Source organism: Schistocerca serialis, chromosome 3 (genome assembly GCF_023864345.2).
Source record: "Schistocerca serialis cubense isolate TAMUIC-IGC-003099 chromosome 3, iqSchSeri2.2, whole genome shotgun sequence".
Classification (NCBI taxonomy): Eukaryota; Metazoa; Arthropoda; class Insecta; order Orthoptera; family Acrididae; genus Schistocerca; species Schistocerca serialis.
The window spans coordinates 410,236,995-410,250,394 of record NC_064640.1 but is presented as its reverse complement, the minus strand read 5'-3'; the positions used below and the strand labels follow the sequence as shown (position 1 = coordinate 410,250,394).

At 36.9% G+C, this 13,400-nt stretch overlaps 1 protein-coding gene across 2 annotated transcripts in view; it reads left to right on the top strand.

The window, feature by feature from the left end:
• The window catches only part of LOC126470272 (plasminogen activator inhibitor 1 RNA-binding protein-like), an 81,681-nt gene that overhangs the window by 936 nt on the left and 67,345 nt on the right, over nucleotides 1-13,400 (top strand). For both annotated transcript variants that reach the window (XM_050098014.1, XM_050098013.1), the window contains exons 2-4: nucleotides 10,891-11,032; nucleotides 11,111-11,293; nucleotides 11,378-11,449. In XM_050098014.1, the coding sequence (XP_049953971.1) occupies nucleotides 10,891-11,032; nucleotides 11,111-11,293; nucleotides 11,378-11,449 (397 nt within the window). The remainder of the gene's footprint in view (nucleotides 1-10,890; nucleotides 11,033-11,110; nucleotides 11,294-11,377; nucleotides 11,450-13,400) is intronic.

Genomic DNA, 13,400 nt, shown 5'->3' with positions numbered 1-13,400 from the left:
GCGTGAAACGGAAGTAAAAAGTAAGTACATGGTTGAAGCTGATTTTAGCGTAATCGTACCATCCTGTATTACAGTAAGAGACTCCTGTGCCGCTGAATACAATGCTACCAATTTTATGTTAATAAATTGATTACATTGCCATACCGTGTTATACGCAATACAAGCGCGTTCTCATCTTATTCGTGCCCACTGAGGCTCTGTCGTAAACGATGGATATGTCTAATCAATTCACAACGAACAAGAACCTGTGTCGTTGATTTTTCGAGAGGCATGCCGCTCATATTTCTAATCCAGGTAACAGCAATTCGCTGTAGTTCTATTATTGGTGGCGTTTTCGTTGTAGGTTGGAAGATGTTAAATGTGACCTACTGTTTATTCATTTTTATTCTATCTTACCACATTTCCCCGCAGTTTCAAGACCGCCTGAAATTAGAAGTATTTTCATTTCGTTTGAGAATGTTCTGAAAATTGAGAAAGTGAGTATAAACTGAGCTTTATATTAAAAAGGAATGATACCATCCCCACTTGTGAAATTATGTAATCAACCACACAATACTTCCCATGTGACAACTGCAGTCATGTTTAGTGCTATCATTAACAAAAGTATTTGCAGACTGTGGTAATGGAGATTCTAAATGCCAGTCCAAGGCCAGTAAATTTTCACCATAAAGTCTCACTGGGTTGTGCTTAGATATGGAAGTCTGCTGATAATCAAATATTTGTGAAGCTCTGGTAATAGATTTTGTTTTACAGTACTAACTAGATTCAAAGAAACTGAAATTAAGTCCTCGTGTCGTGTAGATACAGTTTTTCGCCTTTTATTAATCCTGTTCTGCTGTGGAGTTTAGACATAATGGCTTAGTTTTCAAATTGCCATGTTTTGATTACTGTTAGGTTATCTGCAGATTTAAAGTGCGAGACTTTCTGCCATTTTATTTGGATTTTAATGTTGTCAATGCCTTGTGTATATGAAAGTGTTGATTGAATTGCCCTCGCAAGTAACTGCACGAGTTGATGCCTATGTTGTATAAAGGTGAGGGCATAACATCACAAATGGAACCATGCAGCAAAAGTCACTGTGTTGTTGTTGAAATCAAATGTTGGGTTGAGTATAGCCTCACAAATGTTAATTTACTGATAAATGTTGAAACATGATGTATGTTCTGAGAGTCTTCAGAACTTCATTTAACTGTTCAATGAGAAACTACACAGTTAAGGCATTGTGAAGTATTTAGTGAATGGTTGTAGATTATTAGATATAGGCCTAATTTATTTTCTGATACATGGTGTTGGATGTTAGAGTAAACTTCCTTCCACACAGTTGACAAAAGCTGTTTTGTTGTGGCTGTTAAATTACTGAGTGGTATTGTTAAATTGCACCACCTCCCCACTCCAAACTGTTAGTTAGAAGTATTGTCTTTTATGTGAATTGATTATTGAACCTGTGTGGTGTGAAAGTGCCTGCATGATCTTTGTGTGAAAATATCCAAACGATTTAGTGATAATGGGAATTGTGTGTATTCTGTTTTGTCCATTAAGTTTGTATTGTCGATCAGATAGTTTCCGTGTAGGTACTACAAATATACTTCGTTACACATTCTCGTAGAGAATGTTTTTCTTTTGTGTTGGGATACAGTGCTGTTTCTAATCCAGAATTCCTGTACCTCTTATTACTCATATATTGTAATAGTGGTGATGTTTTCAATGTGCTTTCCACTTTATGAATCACTCCCATTGATAACCAGGCACAGATGATGGATAAATTATGGATGTCACGAAAACAATCTCTAGATTTTGTCCCTGTTGCTGTGGTACTGTAAAAGTAATGTTTACTTTGAAAGTTTATTAACGTTACTTGGAAAAGTTCAATTTTGGCAGTAACATGTGTTGTTGACATGTAAAATCGTAACAAAGTTGTGCAACCAATGTCATCCAAATTGTTAGTGTGAAATTATTGCATGTGAGAAAGCTGTGGTTTATGTAAACTATCTTATCCATCATAGCTTATGATTGGTTTGTTCCACTCTATTACAGGCTAGATATAACGGATATGAATTGTAACTTGTCAAAAATGCATCTAACTCGTAGCTTTTACTATGGGCTCAAGAGTTAATTGTACAAGGATATTTGTGATAGCAAGGGTGGTGTTGTATCAAAATACATTCTTCTATTGTTAAACTTCACTGCAGGTAGTGTTAAAGTATGTTGATACTAGTGACACCATAACAAATGTTATAAGTGTTTGAAGTGTACTTACAATGTTGATACAAACATGCCACATTAAGTTGTTCATGTTATTGTAATTGGTAGTGGAAGAAAGGGCTGTTGATATAGTGGGCAAGGAGCAGTTTGATGAATTACTCGGTACCCTTGAGGTATAGTGCATCTGACATACCCACAGTGAGTTTCGGAATATGATCATATTGGAATATTTAAATGCTTGTGCCTTCCTGTGAACTGAAAACTGCCTGTCCCCTTCAGTTATGTGGGTGGACTACTTCAGGTTAGTGTGGTATCGGAGATGGCCTCTCCTCTTGGTTCAAATTGCAGTGCAGCCCGATGTGTATGGAGATTGGAAGGTGAAAATTTGAATTGACTAAGTCAACGAATGTGAGTTGAGAAAACCTGGTTGTGGTAACAACTTGAAAAGTAGTGAAACTTACTGTTAATATTCACAGCATATTGAAATATGCAAAGGGGTCCAACACATGACTTCCTTAATTTCTAATGCATGTTCTTTACTGCATTTTTCCCACGTGCTCAAAGCATTCACAGGTATCAGTATATGCTGAACCGTCAGGCAAGATAGTGGGCTTCAATGATTAACTGAAAATCTTTGAATTTGTACACTACTTAGCTTCACATGAATTTGTCATTTAGTCTGTGCACGTAATTTTAATTTTGGTGCATGCATTTGGATGCTGTTGTAACTTGTTAACATGAAGTGGTGCTCTTAAATCCTTTAAATGATTAAGATTTGCTATAGTTACGTGAATACATGCTGTGTTTATTGTTAATAATGGGTTGTATTCCAAATAGTGAGGATGACATGTGTAAAGGACTATCAAAAATTTTCTTTGTTAGGGTGTTGTTGCAGCATATATGCAAAGTAGTGAGACTCGGGCTGGTTTATAAGCACAGATGTGTAGGCTAGGGATTAGTGTGGCAACGCGACTTTTTATGCAGCAGAGGTGCAGGACTAGGCATTAGCTAGGGCAGCCCTGTCCTGTTGTCAGACCCACACAGTTTTCCTCTATCTGCAATGTCCTCTTGGGACCTGTTGATTTAGTGCGGCAGCTGGCATGTTCGCTTGATTGCGTGAATGGCAAAGTGTGCAAGCTGGCCATTATGATAGAGTAAGAATGTCATGTAGTTCACGTAATGTTTGTGTTGGAAAAACAGGAGTTCTTGTTAGTGGGTGTTAGTTGCATGTCAGATCATATGCTGCTGTGTATGAGATGTAGCTAACATATTGAGTTATTCTTAATACATATATATTGCCATGTCTCCAATCTTGACAAAATGGATTGTATGTGAAGCACTTTTTCCCAAACACGTGTGCCAAGGGAAAAGCCAAAACAAAATATTCGTAAATGCCTAGTATCTTGGACTGTTTGAGACATCGAAACAATATTTTGGCAAATGATAGCTCACAAAGAAGAATATTTTGCCATGTGATTAACATGTGAAACTTTAATATCTACGGTGATACTAAAGCAACTGAACAGTTTTCCATGAAATAATGAAGGGTGGAATTGGAAGAAAGTTATGAAGGAATTTCATATCTGCAGTTGTAAGTATTACTTATTTGATTGATTGATGTACTTTATACACATCTTCAGAGTTAACATTTAATATTAATGAGAAGTACTTCACTGAAGTATTGGTCTCTCTCTCTCTCTCTCTCTCTCTCTCTCTCTCTCTCTCTCTCTCTCTCTCTCTTACTCTTTTTTTAAAAAAGCTGCATACTGTCATTGAACAGAACCTCCAGGTGAATTAAAATACTAATTAATCTTTCCCTTGTAAGAAAATCATTCATATTTCTACACATACTTGGAGCTGGTTAGTATTCAGTGATCCCATTTCCTCCTCCTCAGTGAGATCACTTGATGTAATATTCTCTGTCCTCGAGTAATTGAGGTATGCATGTAGCATTTACAATTTTATCCATAGTGTTCAGTTTACACTCGTAAGGTTGTTTAATCACATGAAATCTGGAATATGGTGTACCAGATGCCCACTCCACAATTTGACAATTATGAGAAAGTAGGTAGTTAAAAACTTCGTCATTAGCAGTAACCATGCATTTAGGGTAGGGTTGAATTTAGTTAGTTAGTAACAGAAATGCCTCATCACCTACTGGAATCTAAAGGGGTCCAGAGTTCTGAATCACAGAACCTAAGTCTAACTTAGACACGCTCAGTATGGACATTGAAGGGGATTTCACGAGTGCTGAGCCACTACAGAGCTCTTCTGTGGGCAGTATGTGTTGACCTGCATAAACTCTATTGCCCTGTTAGGTCTCTGTTCTGTCAGTGCTGTGTGTGGTGTGCCTATTAACAAATGTGTCCAAACAGGACCAACATGCTGTTAGTATTATCTTTGGTGCCGGAGGACAAATAAGACATCTGTTGGACAATAAAGAATGTGTATCAGGCAGCATGTCTGCCAAAAACCGTTATTGTGGAATGGTGTACCAAGGGGTGACACTGCTTCATGACATTTATATTGCAATGCCATAATGCAGAAGTTACGTCAACTCAAGTGGGAGACAATTAAGTGCCCACCCTGTAGTCCTGATCTCTCACCATACAATTATCATGCTTTTGGGTGATTAATAAAATGTCTGAGGGTCAGCAAATCCTGTCAGAAGACTGTGCAGCAGACAATAAGACTACTTCATGCAGCAGGACACGGTGTTTGGTAAAATGTGTATCTTCAATGTGGTGTTAGTGTGATCATCTTGCTCACAGCAGCTCTGCCTGACTGGTGTACAGATTCTGGACTGCACAGCCTTAAAAATCCAAACTTTTTGATTGCTGCTTGTAGAACTTCCTGTAAGTTAATTTACATTGGCACTGTTAGTGAAGTCATTTTCAAGTTTCTAAAAAGTTTATTACTGACAAATTGAGTATGCCTTGTATTTTGTTTATTTGTTCTGTGACCATTTTGTACAACAGTGTGGAACATGTCAGATACAATAACACATGCGAATTCATTTGGCAGCTTGGAAAACCTACAATGGCTGGATGGTGTGCGAACCCTGCTGCCCTCAAATGAGTCCAGTGCATTAACCACATTACTTTGAATATGTTCTGGGAAGGAACCAAATTTACTTAGTCTAAAAGGAGCTTACTTCATGTACAAGAAATATGATCAATAATAGAGCATGAAGCTTTCACATCTAACAATAATAAATGAAAACAAGTGAGCACACTTCAGAAAAATATAATGTATGAACACATGCCAACATTATATCTATTATAAGTATTCTTGCAACTGATTACCTTAACTGAGGTGGTGTACTGCCCTGCATCTGAAACTGAGGTAACTGGAAATCATCATGAACAGTATTGGGCCACAATCCCCCCCCCCCCCCCCCCCCCCCCCACACACACACACACACACACACACACACACACACACACACACACACACACACACACACACACACACACACACACACACACACACACACACAGAGAGAGAGAGAGAGAGAGAGAGAGAGAGAGAGAGAGAGAGAGAGAGAGAGAGAGAGAGAGCACATGTTTTAACAAATTATGACATTCTCAGTGGTACTGTAGAACCACTTTTCAACTAGAAAGATTTTTAACTCTGCTTTAAAAGCTGTTTGTTTCTCCAACCTCTTCATTATTTTGGCATTGTGTTTTAAAGAATGACACCAAAGTGGCTTGTTCTGCATCTAGGGACCACAGTTGTGAATGTTATAAGTAGGTTGGCTGTCTTGGCGTTATAAGACTGTGAGAATGTGTGTAGTAATTATTGCAGTTTGGATGAAGTCAGGCAGTGAAAGTATTGTATAACACTGGCTAAAGCAGATTTGTAAGCACATGTGAACTGGGCTGTGTAAAGAAGGTAAATAAATAGGACTAAATGAGTGTTGCACTGTCTTTGACGTGTTATTACGTAGTGTGGGTTCTTTTGCAAGCCAAAGGAGGCCTTATTACTTGGTGTCTTTTCTTAAACTACTTTTCCTGTAACATTTAATTTTTGATCTGTAGATTGTTCATATTTCCTACAAAGTAAATGTGGCCATGAAAGGGAGGTAATGAAGTATGAAAAGTGGGATTGCATAGGTATGCAGTTCCACAGAACTTCCTGGATTGTGTATGAGTTACATCAAGTTTTTGTTATTGACTGTAGTTACAAATTTGCAGAAGCTGTTGCCTGTGGAAGATAAAATGTTATTCAATCACTCCTTTCCATCAGTTTTCATACCCAGCTCTTCCATTACAAAACATTTTTGGGACATTTGTGTTCCTGACTACTACCCTTGTTTGGGGGGAGAGGGGGGGAGATTATATACATAAAAATCATATTTGATGTGGGTTGCTGTTTCAGTGCTAATTATGCTGGAATATCCATTATAAAAATAGAAATAAGATGTATAATTAAGACAGCAGTGTAGGTGTTCCTTTGGTGTGCAACAATGATTTCAGGTAGTAATAGTCCTGTATATCTCCTCGCGAAATAGTTGGTATTGTGGTGTTCATTGTGGTAGGTGTAAAAATGTTCAGTGGCACACCTGCCCATTTAATGGTGTATGTATGTTTGGCACACCCTGCAGTGAGTTTTTAAATGTAACTTCTTGCATCTCCCCACCATGAAGGCAATTACATTGTGAGAACCTCTTCAAGAAAGTCCCAATTAACATATATTTGCTTTGTTTTGCTTTTGTATCCCCCTCCCCCCCTTACACCCTAAGCATTGCACCCTTTCTTCATTGTTGCTAGTGCCCTGCATCTGATGTCCTGTTATTATACACAGTTCTCCATAAATTTCTGCAGTTTAATTCTTATTTACTTTAAAGTATAGTGATGTGGAATAAAACTATATTTATCAGAATTTTCCTAACACTTAATCAAAACTGTATTTTGATCACTTCATTTGTAGACTTCGGTTTAATGGGTATATAATGCAGTTAATATTTTGCTGGCAATTAAGTGCTCCATTTCTAAATTTTGTGGCACCCTTCAACTGACTGGTGGTATTTCAGTTAGAAGTTCTTGTTAAAGTAAACTGTATAGGTGTTGAGGGTATTTTGTTCCACTTGCAAAATGATTAAACTAAACTTGTCTGTGTAAGAGTTATAAGACTTAAATTCTGGTGAACCAAGTAAAATGCATATTGGGATTCCGTTAGGTAAACTTCTATCTACGGGAATACATAAGATGACATTTGTCGTAGATAAATATTTGAAAATATAAGAGTGCTGTAGTAAGATTTAGCTTTTGTTATAGGTAAATTGAAGGTACAATCTTGATATGTAATGTTAAAATGAAGTATAGCGGGTGAAATTGGAATCCATGGTAAAGGTTCATGAACCACTTTTGTATATATTACGAAGGTTTCCTGAAGAATTAATAGTGATAACACATTCTTGCAAAGAGTAATACAGTGACCATCCACTGTTAATAATGCTATTTATTTACACAAATAGCACTGTCATTGGTTTTGAACTGGCAGGTTCATCTTCAGGTGGTTTTTAACATCTAGAATACATTTGTTGTTGTTTATGTTAACTGTGGGCTGTTTTCTCTCATGTTGCAAAAGTTTGTTGCAGTGATGGTGCTCTACAGCAGAAAGTGTGAGAAACTGCCTTTTTTAAAACTGAAACTGTACGTAATAATGAATGAGATTTGTTTACATTGTTTTTTGTATATAGCCCAGATAAGTTTTAGGTCACTTATATTTAACTTAATGTTGCACAGCCATGTGAACAGGAACTCGTTGTTTCAAAATGTGTAATGTGCAGTTTGTTTAAATTAATAACAGTGGCTAGTTGCTGTTTTCTTCTTTGCAAAAATAAACCTGCATTTTGTACACACAGTCTCTCAGTTTTTGACAAAATAATATTTTTACTGATTTGCATGTAACACTGTCTTGTGAAAAAAAATTGTAACATTTTGAAGGAATAGGCTATTTTTATTTTGTTAAAAATCTGGTTTAAAGTGTGGTTATTCTGAACCTGTAATTAAAACTAAAAATAATAAAATTAAGATTTTGTCATGTCTTCGAAAACATTTACTAGTTGAAACTTCGGTGACCACAGAGGCTAGGAGTAAGACAAAAGTTATATATCTGTAACAGGAGTATTAGCTTAAGTTATTAGTGGTTTCCACACATTTATCTGCAGAAGTTTAATGAACTTGAGTAATAGTGGAAAGGAATTTTGTGACAGACAATAGTGGAAACCATTGGAAAGTTGATGTGTTTACAGTAGGGTGACCATTTGATCATGGTTTTAAGGGAGATATCATCTGAACATTTGTTGTAAATAATGTTTGTTTCCAACCAATAGGTTGTTCCAATAGTAGGAATAAGAACACCATACATAAAGACCTAAGAATCGCTTTATTGGTCCAAAAAGGGGTCCGATGTTCGGGGTTTCTCCCGCAACCATTAAAAACTTGGAACACTGTTTGAAGAAATTTTTGGTAGGCAACTCCTACACTATAGGTGAATATCTTAACATAAACTGTTACACCAACTTCAAGTAAAAATGTTAGATTTCAGTTTGACAGGATTTGTTACATGTCAAGATTAGGTATTTTGGGTGTGATAAATTTTTAAAAAGTGCACAACTGTTTCATTCGGACAGTTTTAATTCTGTAACTATTAGCACCTCCAGCTGACTGTTGTGTAGTCACATATCTTGACAATCTCCTGACAAATGATCAGTGAGGTGAGTATCATATTCATGCGTTCTATGTTTTTTATATACTTGACTTATTCCACACCAATGAGAATCGTCTAATTTTTGCATCTATGGAACGAAAGCTGAATCCAATGATTTCAAGGGAGATTTTGTCGCAATAATGTAACTATACAAATCTTAAGCGCAAAATTGAATTTTAACTTGTGGCTTAATGTTTCAGAGCTTCATAGTTTGCGCCATACTAGCAGGACTGCATAGAAGTGGAAATAGTAGAATATTGGCAATCAACTGTGTGGTGTAGATGCGAATTTGCAAAATATATTAAAACATCACAACCCCTGGCAGCTGCAATGGGGCCTTGAACCATGTTTATTTTTATTTTCTGTTATTTTTCTTTTACTATCTTCCAGTTAGATTTCAATTTTTGATGTAATTTGTCTTTCAGGTTAAGTAGCAATCATCTACACGAACCATATGCAAACATAAATTATAACTGCCGTAATTGGAAATTATGTTGTTAAGATTGTTGTCATTAATAGCATGTATGGTCTCTCATAGTATCTAGCCAATGACAACTAAGTTCTTGCAGTGAAGTAATTAATGACAATCTGCAGCAACCTGTAGTGACACTTCTTGATCTGACATGTAAAGTGAGATGATTGCTGAAGAGTGATAAGCTGTCATCACATGGAACGAGGCAGCAAATATTGGTGTGCATGACTGGAAATCCAGTGTTTAGAGACACAGTGCCCTTAGCCCATTGCACAAGCTGGTTGACATGATTTTGTGTTCTCTGCGCTCTCCAGCGGCAATTCTTGACTTTGCGTCTCACGAACCACACAATATGGACAAGCATAAAATTCCTGCATTTTCTGTACTAAAAAAGCATGTTTCGTGTCTTGTAATATACTAGGTATGTTGTTAAGTAAGACAAAGAAGAAAGGCGCGTGTCCACTCAGTAAGGACATCGGCTTATAAAAGTTCACAAAATCAGAAACTCATTCCTGAAAGTGCACTTAATTTATGTAACAATAATATTGTAGAAGGTTTTTTTATATTGATTTAGTAAGAAAGTCTCACAAACTTCTATGAAACGCAAAAGTGGAAAAACAAATTGGATACAGTGGGTGGTGAAAAAGCTATCTACTGTTTCATATTGAGGTGCTCTACCAACTGTGTTAAACTGAAGTTCTATGAGGGACCTTGTATGTAATGTTGTTTCTGAACGCTTTAATCGCCTTTATGTTACTGACATTTAATTATAACAGGTCCTACAAAGAATGACACATATATGATGACTCTTCCAATGTGTCATTGCCTTTGGTGCACTTCCATAACACAACTTAAAACATAAAAATAGCTGAATATGGAAGTTTTTCAACCACCAGTGACACTTCCTGTCATTTTATTATAACAAATCATCAATAATGATGCATTCTCAGGACACTATGTGATGGCACTTAGTATATATTCATTGTGTGTATAAAACCCTCCAAATATGGGCTTCTACTGAACAAGACAAATACCATTTGCTGTCTCAGAAGTTCTGCTTGTGATGTAGAGAGGATTCTTCCTTCATATTGGTTCTACTCTGTGTAGCACATTGCCAAAATACCACAGAACTTACTTTTTCACATAAGGAATGGCTCCTCAGCATGAAATAGCGGGAAGCAACATCGCGAAACTCGTAAGTGCCACATCGTTAAGCTAACTCATCCTGTACGATGAGTGCTTTAGTGTGATACTGATCAGGCAATAACATAGTTACATATGGCAGCCTTGGTATGTAATTGATTGGAAAATTTTTGCAAAATATGGAGGCTAAAGAACATCAAATATGGCATTGCTGCATCTGCCAGCATGGTGTTTTAGACTTGTACTTCCATAGTAGTGGCTCCCAGTACCATGTGGGCAATAAAATACTTTTTTAGTGAGTGTGCACTGAGAGGTGAAATAATTACTTGATATAATAAACAAAAGATTTGTTCCAGATCAGAAAAGCAAGCCAACTACCCAGCGTGCATCTCAAGATAGAGATCAGAGGAATGTAAAGTTCAGCGACTCGCGTGACCGAGAAGAACGTAATAACTGGAAAAATCAAGAACGAGGTGGTCAGAATAATGATTTCAACAGGTTGGTGGTGATTGGTAAGAATTAAAAGTATTTGGAGTAACTAAACACGCAACACTGAGGATAATTTTTTTCTTGTAGGGAGCCAAGAGATCGTGATACTGCAAGGCCAGAAGGTACAGAAGGAAGATTTAGAGGACGTGGTGGCCGCGGCGTATTCCGTGGTGGCCGCGGAGGTCCGCCTATGCGTGGAATGCGTGGTGGTCTGGGCTATGACACTCGTGGAAAACGTGAATATGATCGTCAATCTGGATCCGATAAAACGTTTGTATTACATTCATTTATCAGCAAAACTAAACTGCTTTTGGAATTTTGATTATTGTACTGTGACATTGATTCATATTTCAGAGGTGTGAAACCTGTTGACAAGAGAGAAGGTGGTGGCGCTCATAACTGGGGAAATCACAGGGATGAAATACAGTAAGTTAAAGAACATGGTCATACTATCCTCCTTGGTGGGTATAATTGTTTGTCACATTAGCTCCTATGACATGAATCAATTTGCTTTGCGTAACATTTTGGCTGCAGGTTCCAACAGTCATCCTGGGTGTGTGTGAAACAACTTCTCATGTGAATACTTGTAATTGCAAAATAGTTACATTTTTTCAGCCGCAACAACACAACTGGTTAATTGTCAAGTTATGTGGTAATGGAAACATTCATGTGGAGCTCCTTTGAAAATTTATTGCAGCATAAAACTGCTTTAACATTTACTATTTTATGTTTGGTTTTATTTCTTGCAGAAAATACTGTTAAACCTTAATTTCTGACGATACATAAAATGTGAACATGGATGGAATAAAATAACAAATTGCGTGGAACTCTCAACTAGGAATGAATTTACAAATTTACATAAAAATAAAATTTTTGTAGTTTCATTGTACTACCTTGTATGTTGAGTCATTGCTAGAATATCCCAGAAGGTTTTGCTCTTTACAGTAAACTTAAATTGAAATCACTATTTCCTCTTGTGCCCCATAGTTTGAGAAAAACATTTCTGATGTTTCAAATAATTTGCTTGAAAATTAACTGGAATGGAAGAAAAAATTCAAGCAATTGAAATTTGAGAACAGTGTAGGTAAGTTCATTTTTAATCTGCTGGAGAAAGGTAAGCCTCGTAATATTGGTTTCTTGCAACTAAAGTATTTGAAAATTTGAGCAGACATATGCAGTGGTTAGTACTTCCACATGTATTGGAGAGAGAAAATCCCAATCCTCACCCTAACATCTCATTTCAGGTTTTCTTGGGTTCTCAAAATCATCCTGTGGAAAGATCAGATGGTTCCTTTCAAGCTTTGTCCATTTCGTACTCTTGATTCCTGTTGATTCTGTGTCTGTGCAGATTCCAATGATCCAGTCAGCTGGATTTCTTACCATTTACTTTCTTTCATTGTGAACTGTCTGTGCAGTTTAATATATTGTTCATGTCCTTAACTTTGAAGCTGCAGGTGACATGCTCATTTGCATTTAGGCATCTCTGAAAGATTTCATGGGTCGTGGTGTTATTGCATCAGGCATAATTTCCTGGCAACTTGTATGTCGGAAATAAATTTCATGTAGAATGTTTTTCTACTGCTCTGGAAAATTGCGAGACACATTCTAGTTTCACCCGCACACTAAGAGCTTACATCTGTAACCTTGCTTCAAGATGACAGACATGTACATGCCCATTAAATGTCTATTAAAAATAACTTATTTGATTTTCTTGTTATATTCCTTTAATGCAATCCTCATGATAGTTCCAATTATTCAATAAAATTTTTCCAATTTAATACAGAAAAATTGGAAAAATCGCCTGTTGTGCTGGAGCATTAATGTATTTCTAATGTTTGTGGAAAAAGGATGGGGCACACTCACTGTGTGTGTGTGTGTGTGTGTGTGTGTGTGTGTGTGTGTGTGTGTGTGTGTGTGTGTGTGTGTGTGTGTGTGTGTGTGTGGGGGGGGGGGGGGGGTGTTCGCAACTAAAACATTCATATTTATTTACATACTACACGAATATGTAATAAAAATGGGGGTTCCTATTTTAAAAAATGTAGTGGATATCTGTTTCACCTGTGGCAGCGCCATCTAGTTCCCCTCTTCAAGCTAAACAAGTTTAGTTTTTCGTAGTTTTTTCATGAGATATTTGGCCTAATTACGATCAGTGGACCACCCTGTCACTTTCAAAATCTTACTCCCTGTAGTACAGATATATCTAGCATATGGTTATTAAAATTTTAGTTTGATACTTGCTTCTGTGGCGTGCATTTAAATTCAATAAAAGATATGTATGAGTAAATGTGGATTAGGGCACCATTTTTGTGTTTCTTGTCTAATGAACTTGGCAAATTTATTGATCTGCTGCACTAGTGTGTGATGAAGCTTCCACCTG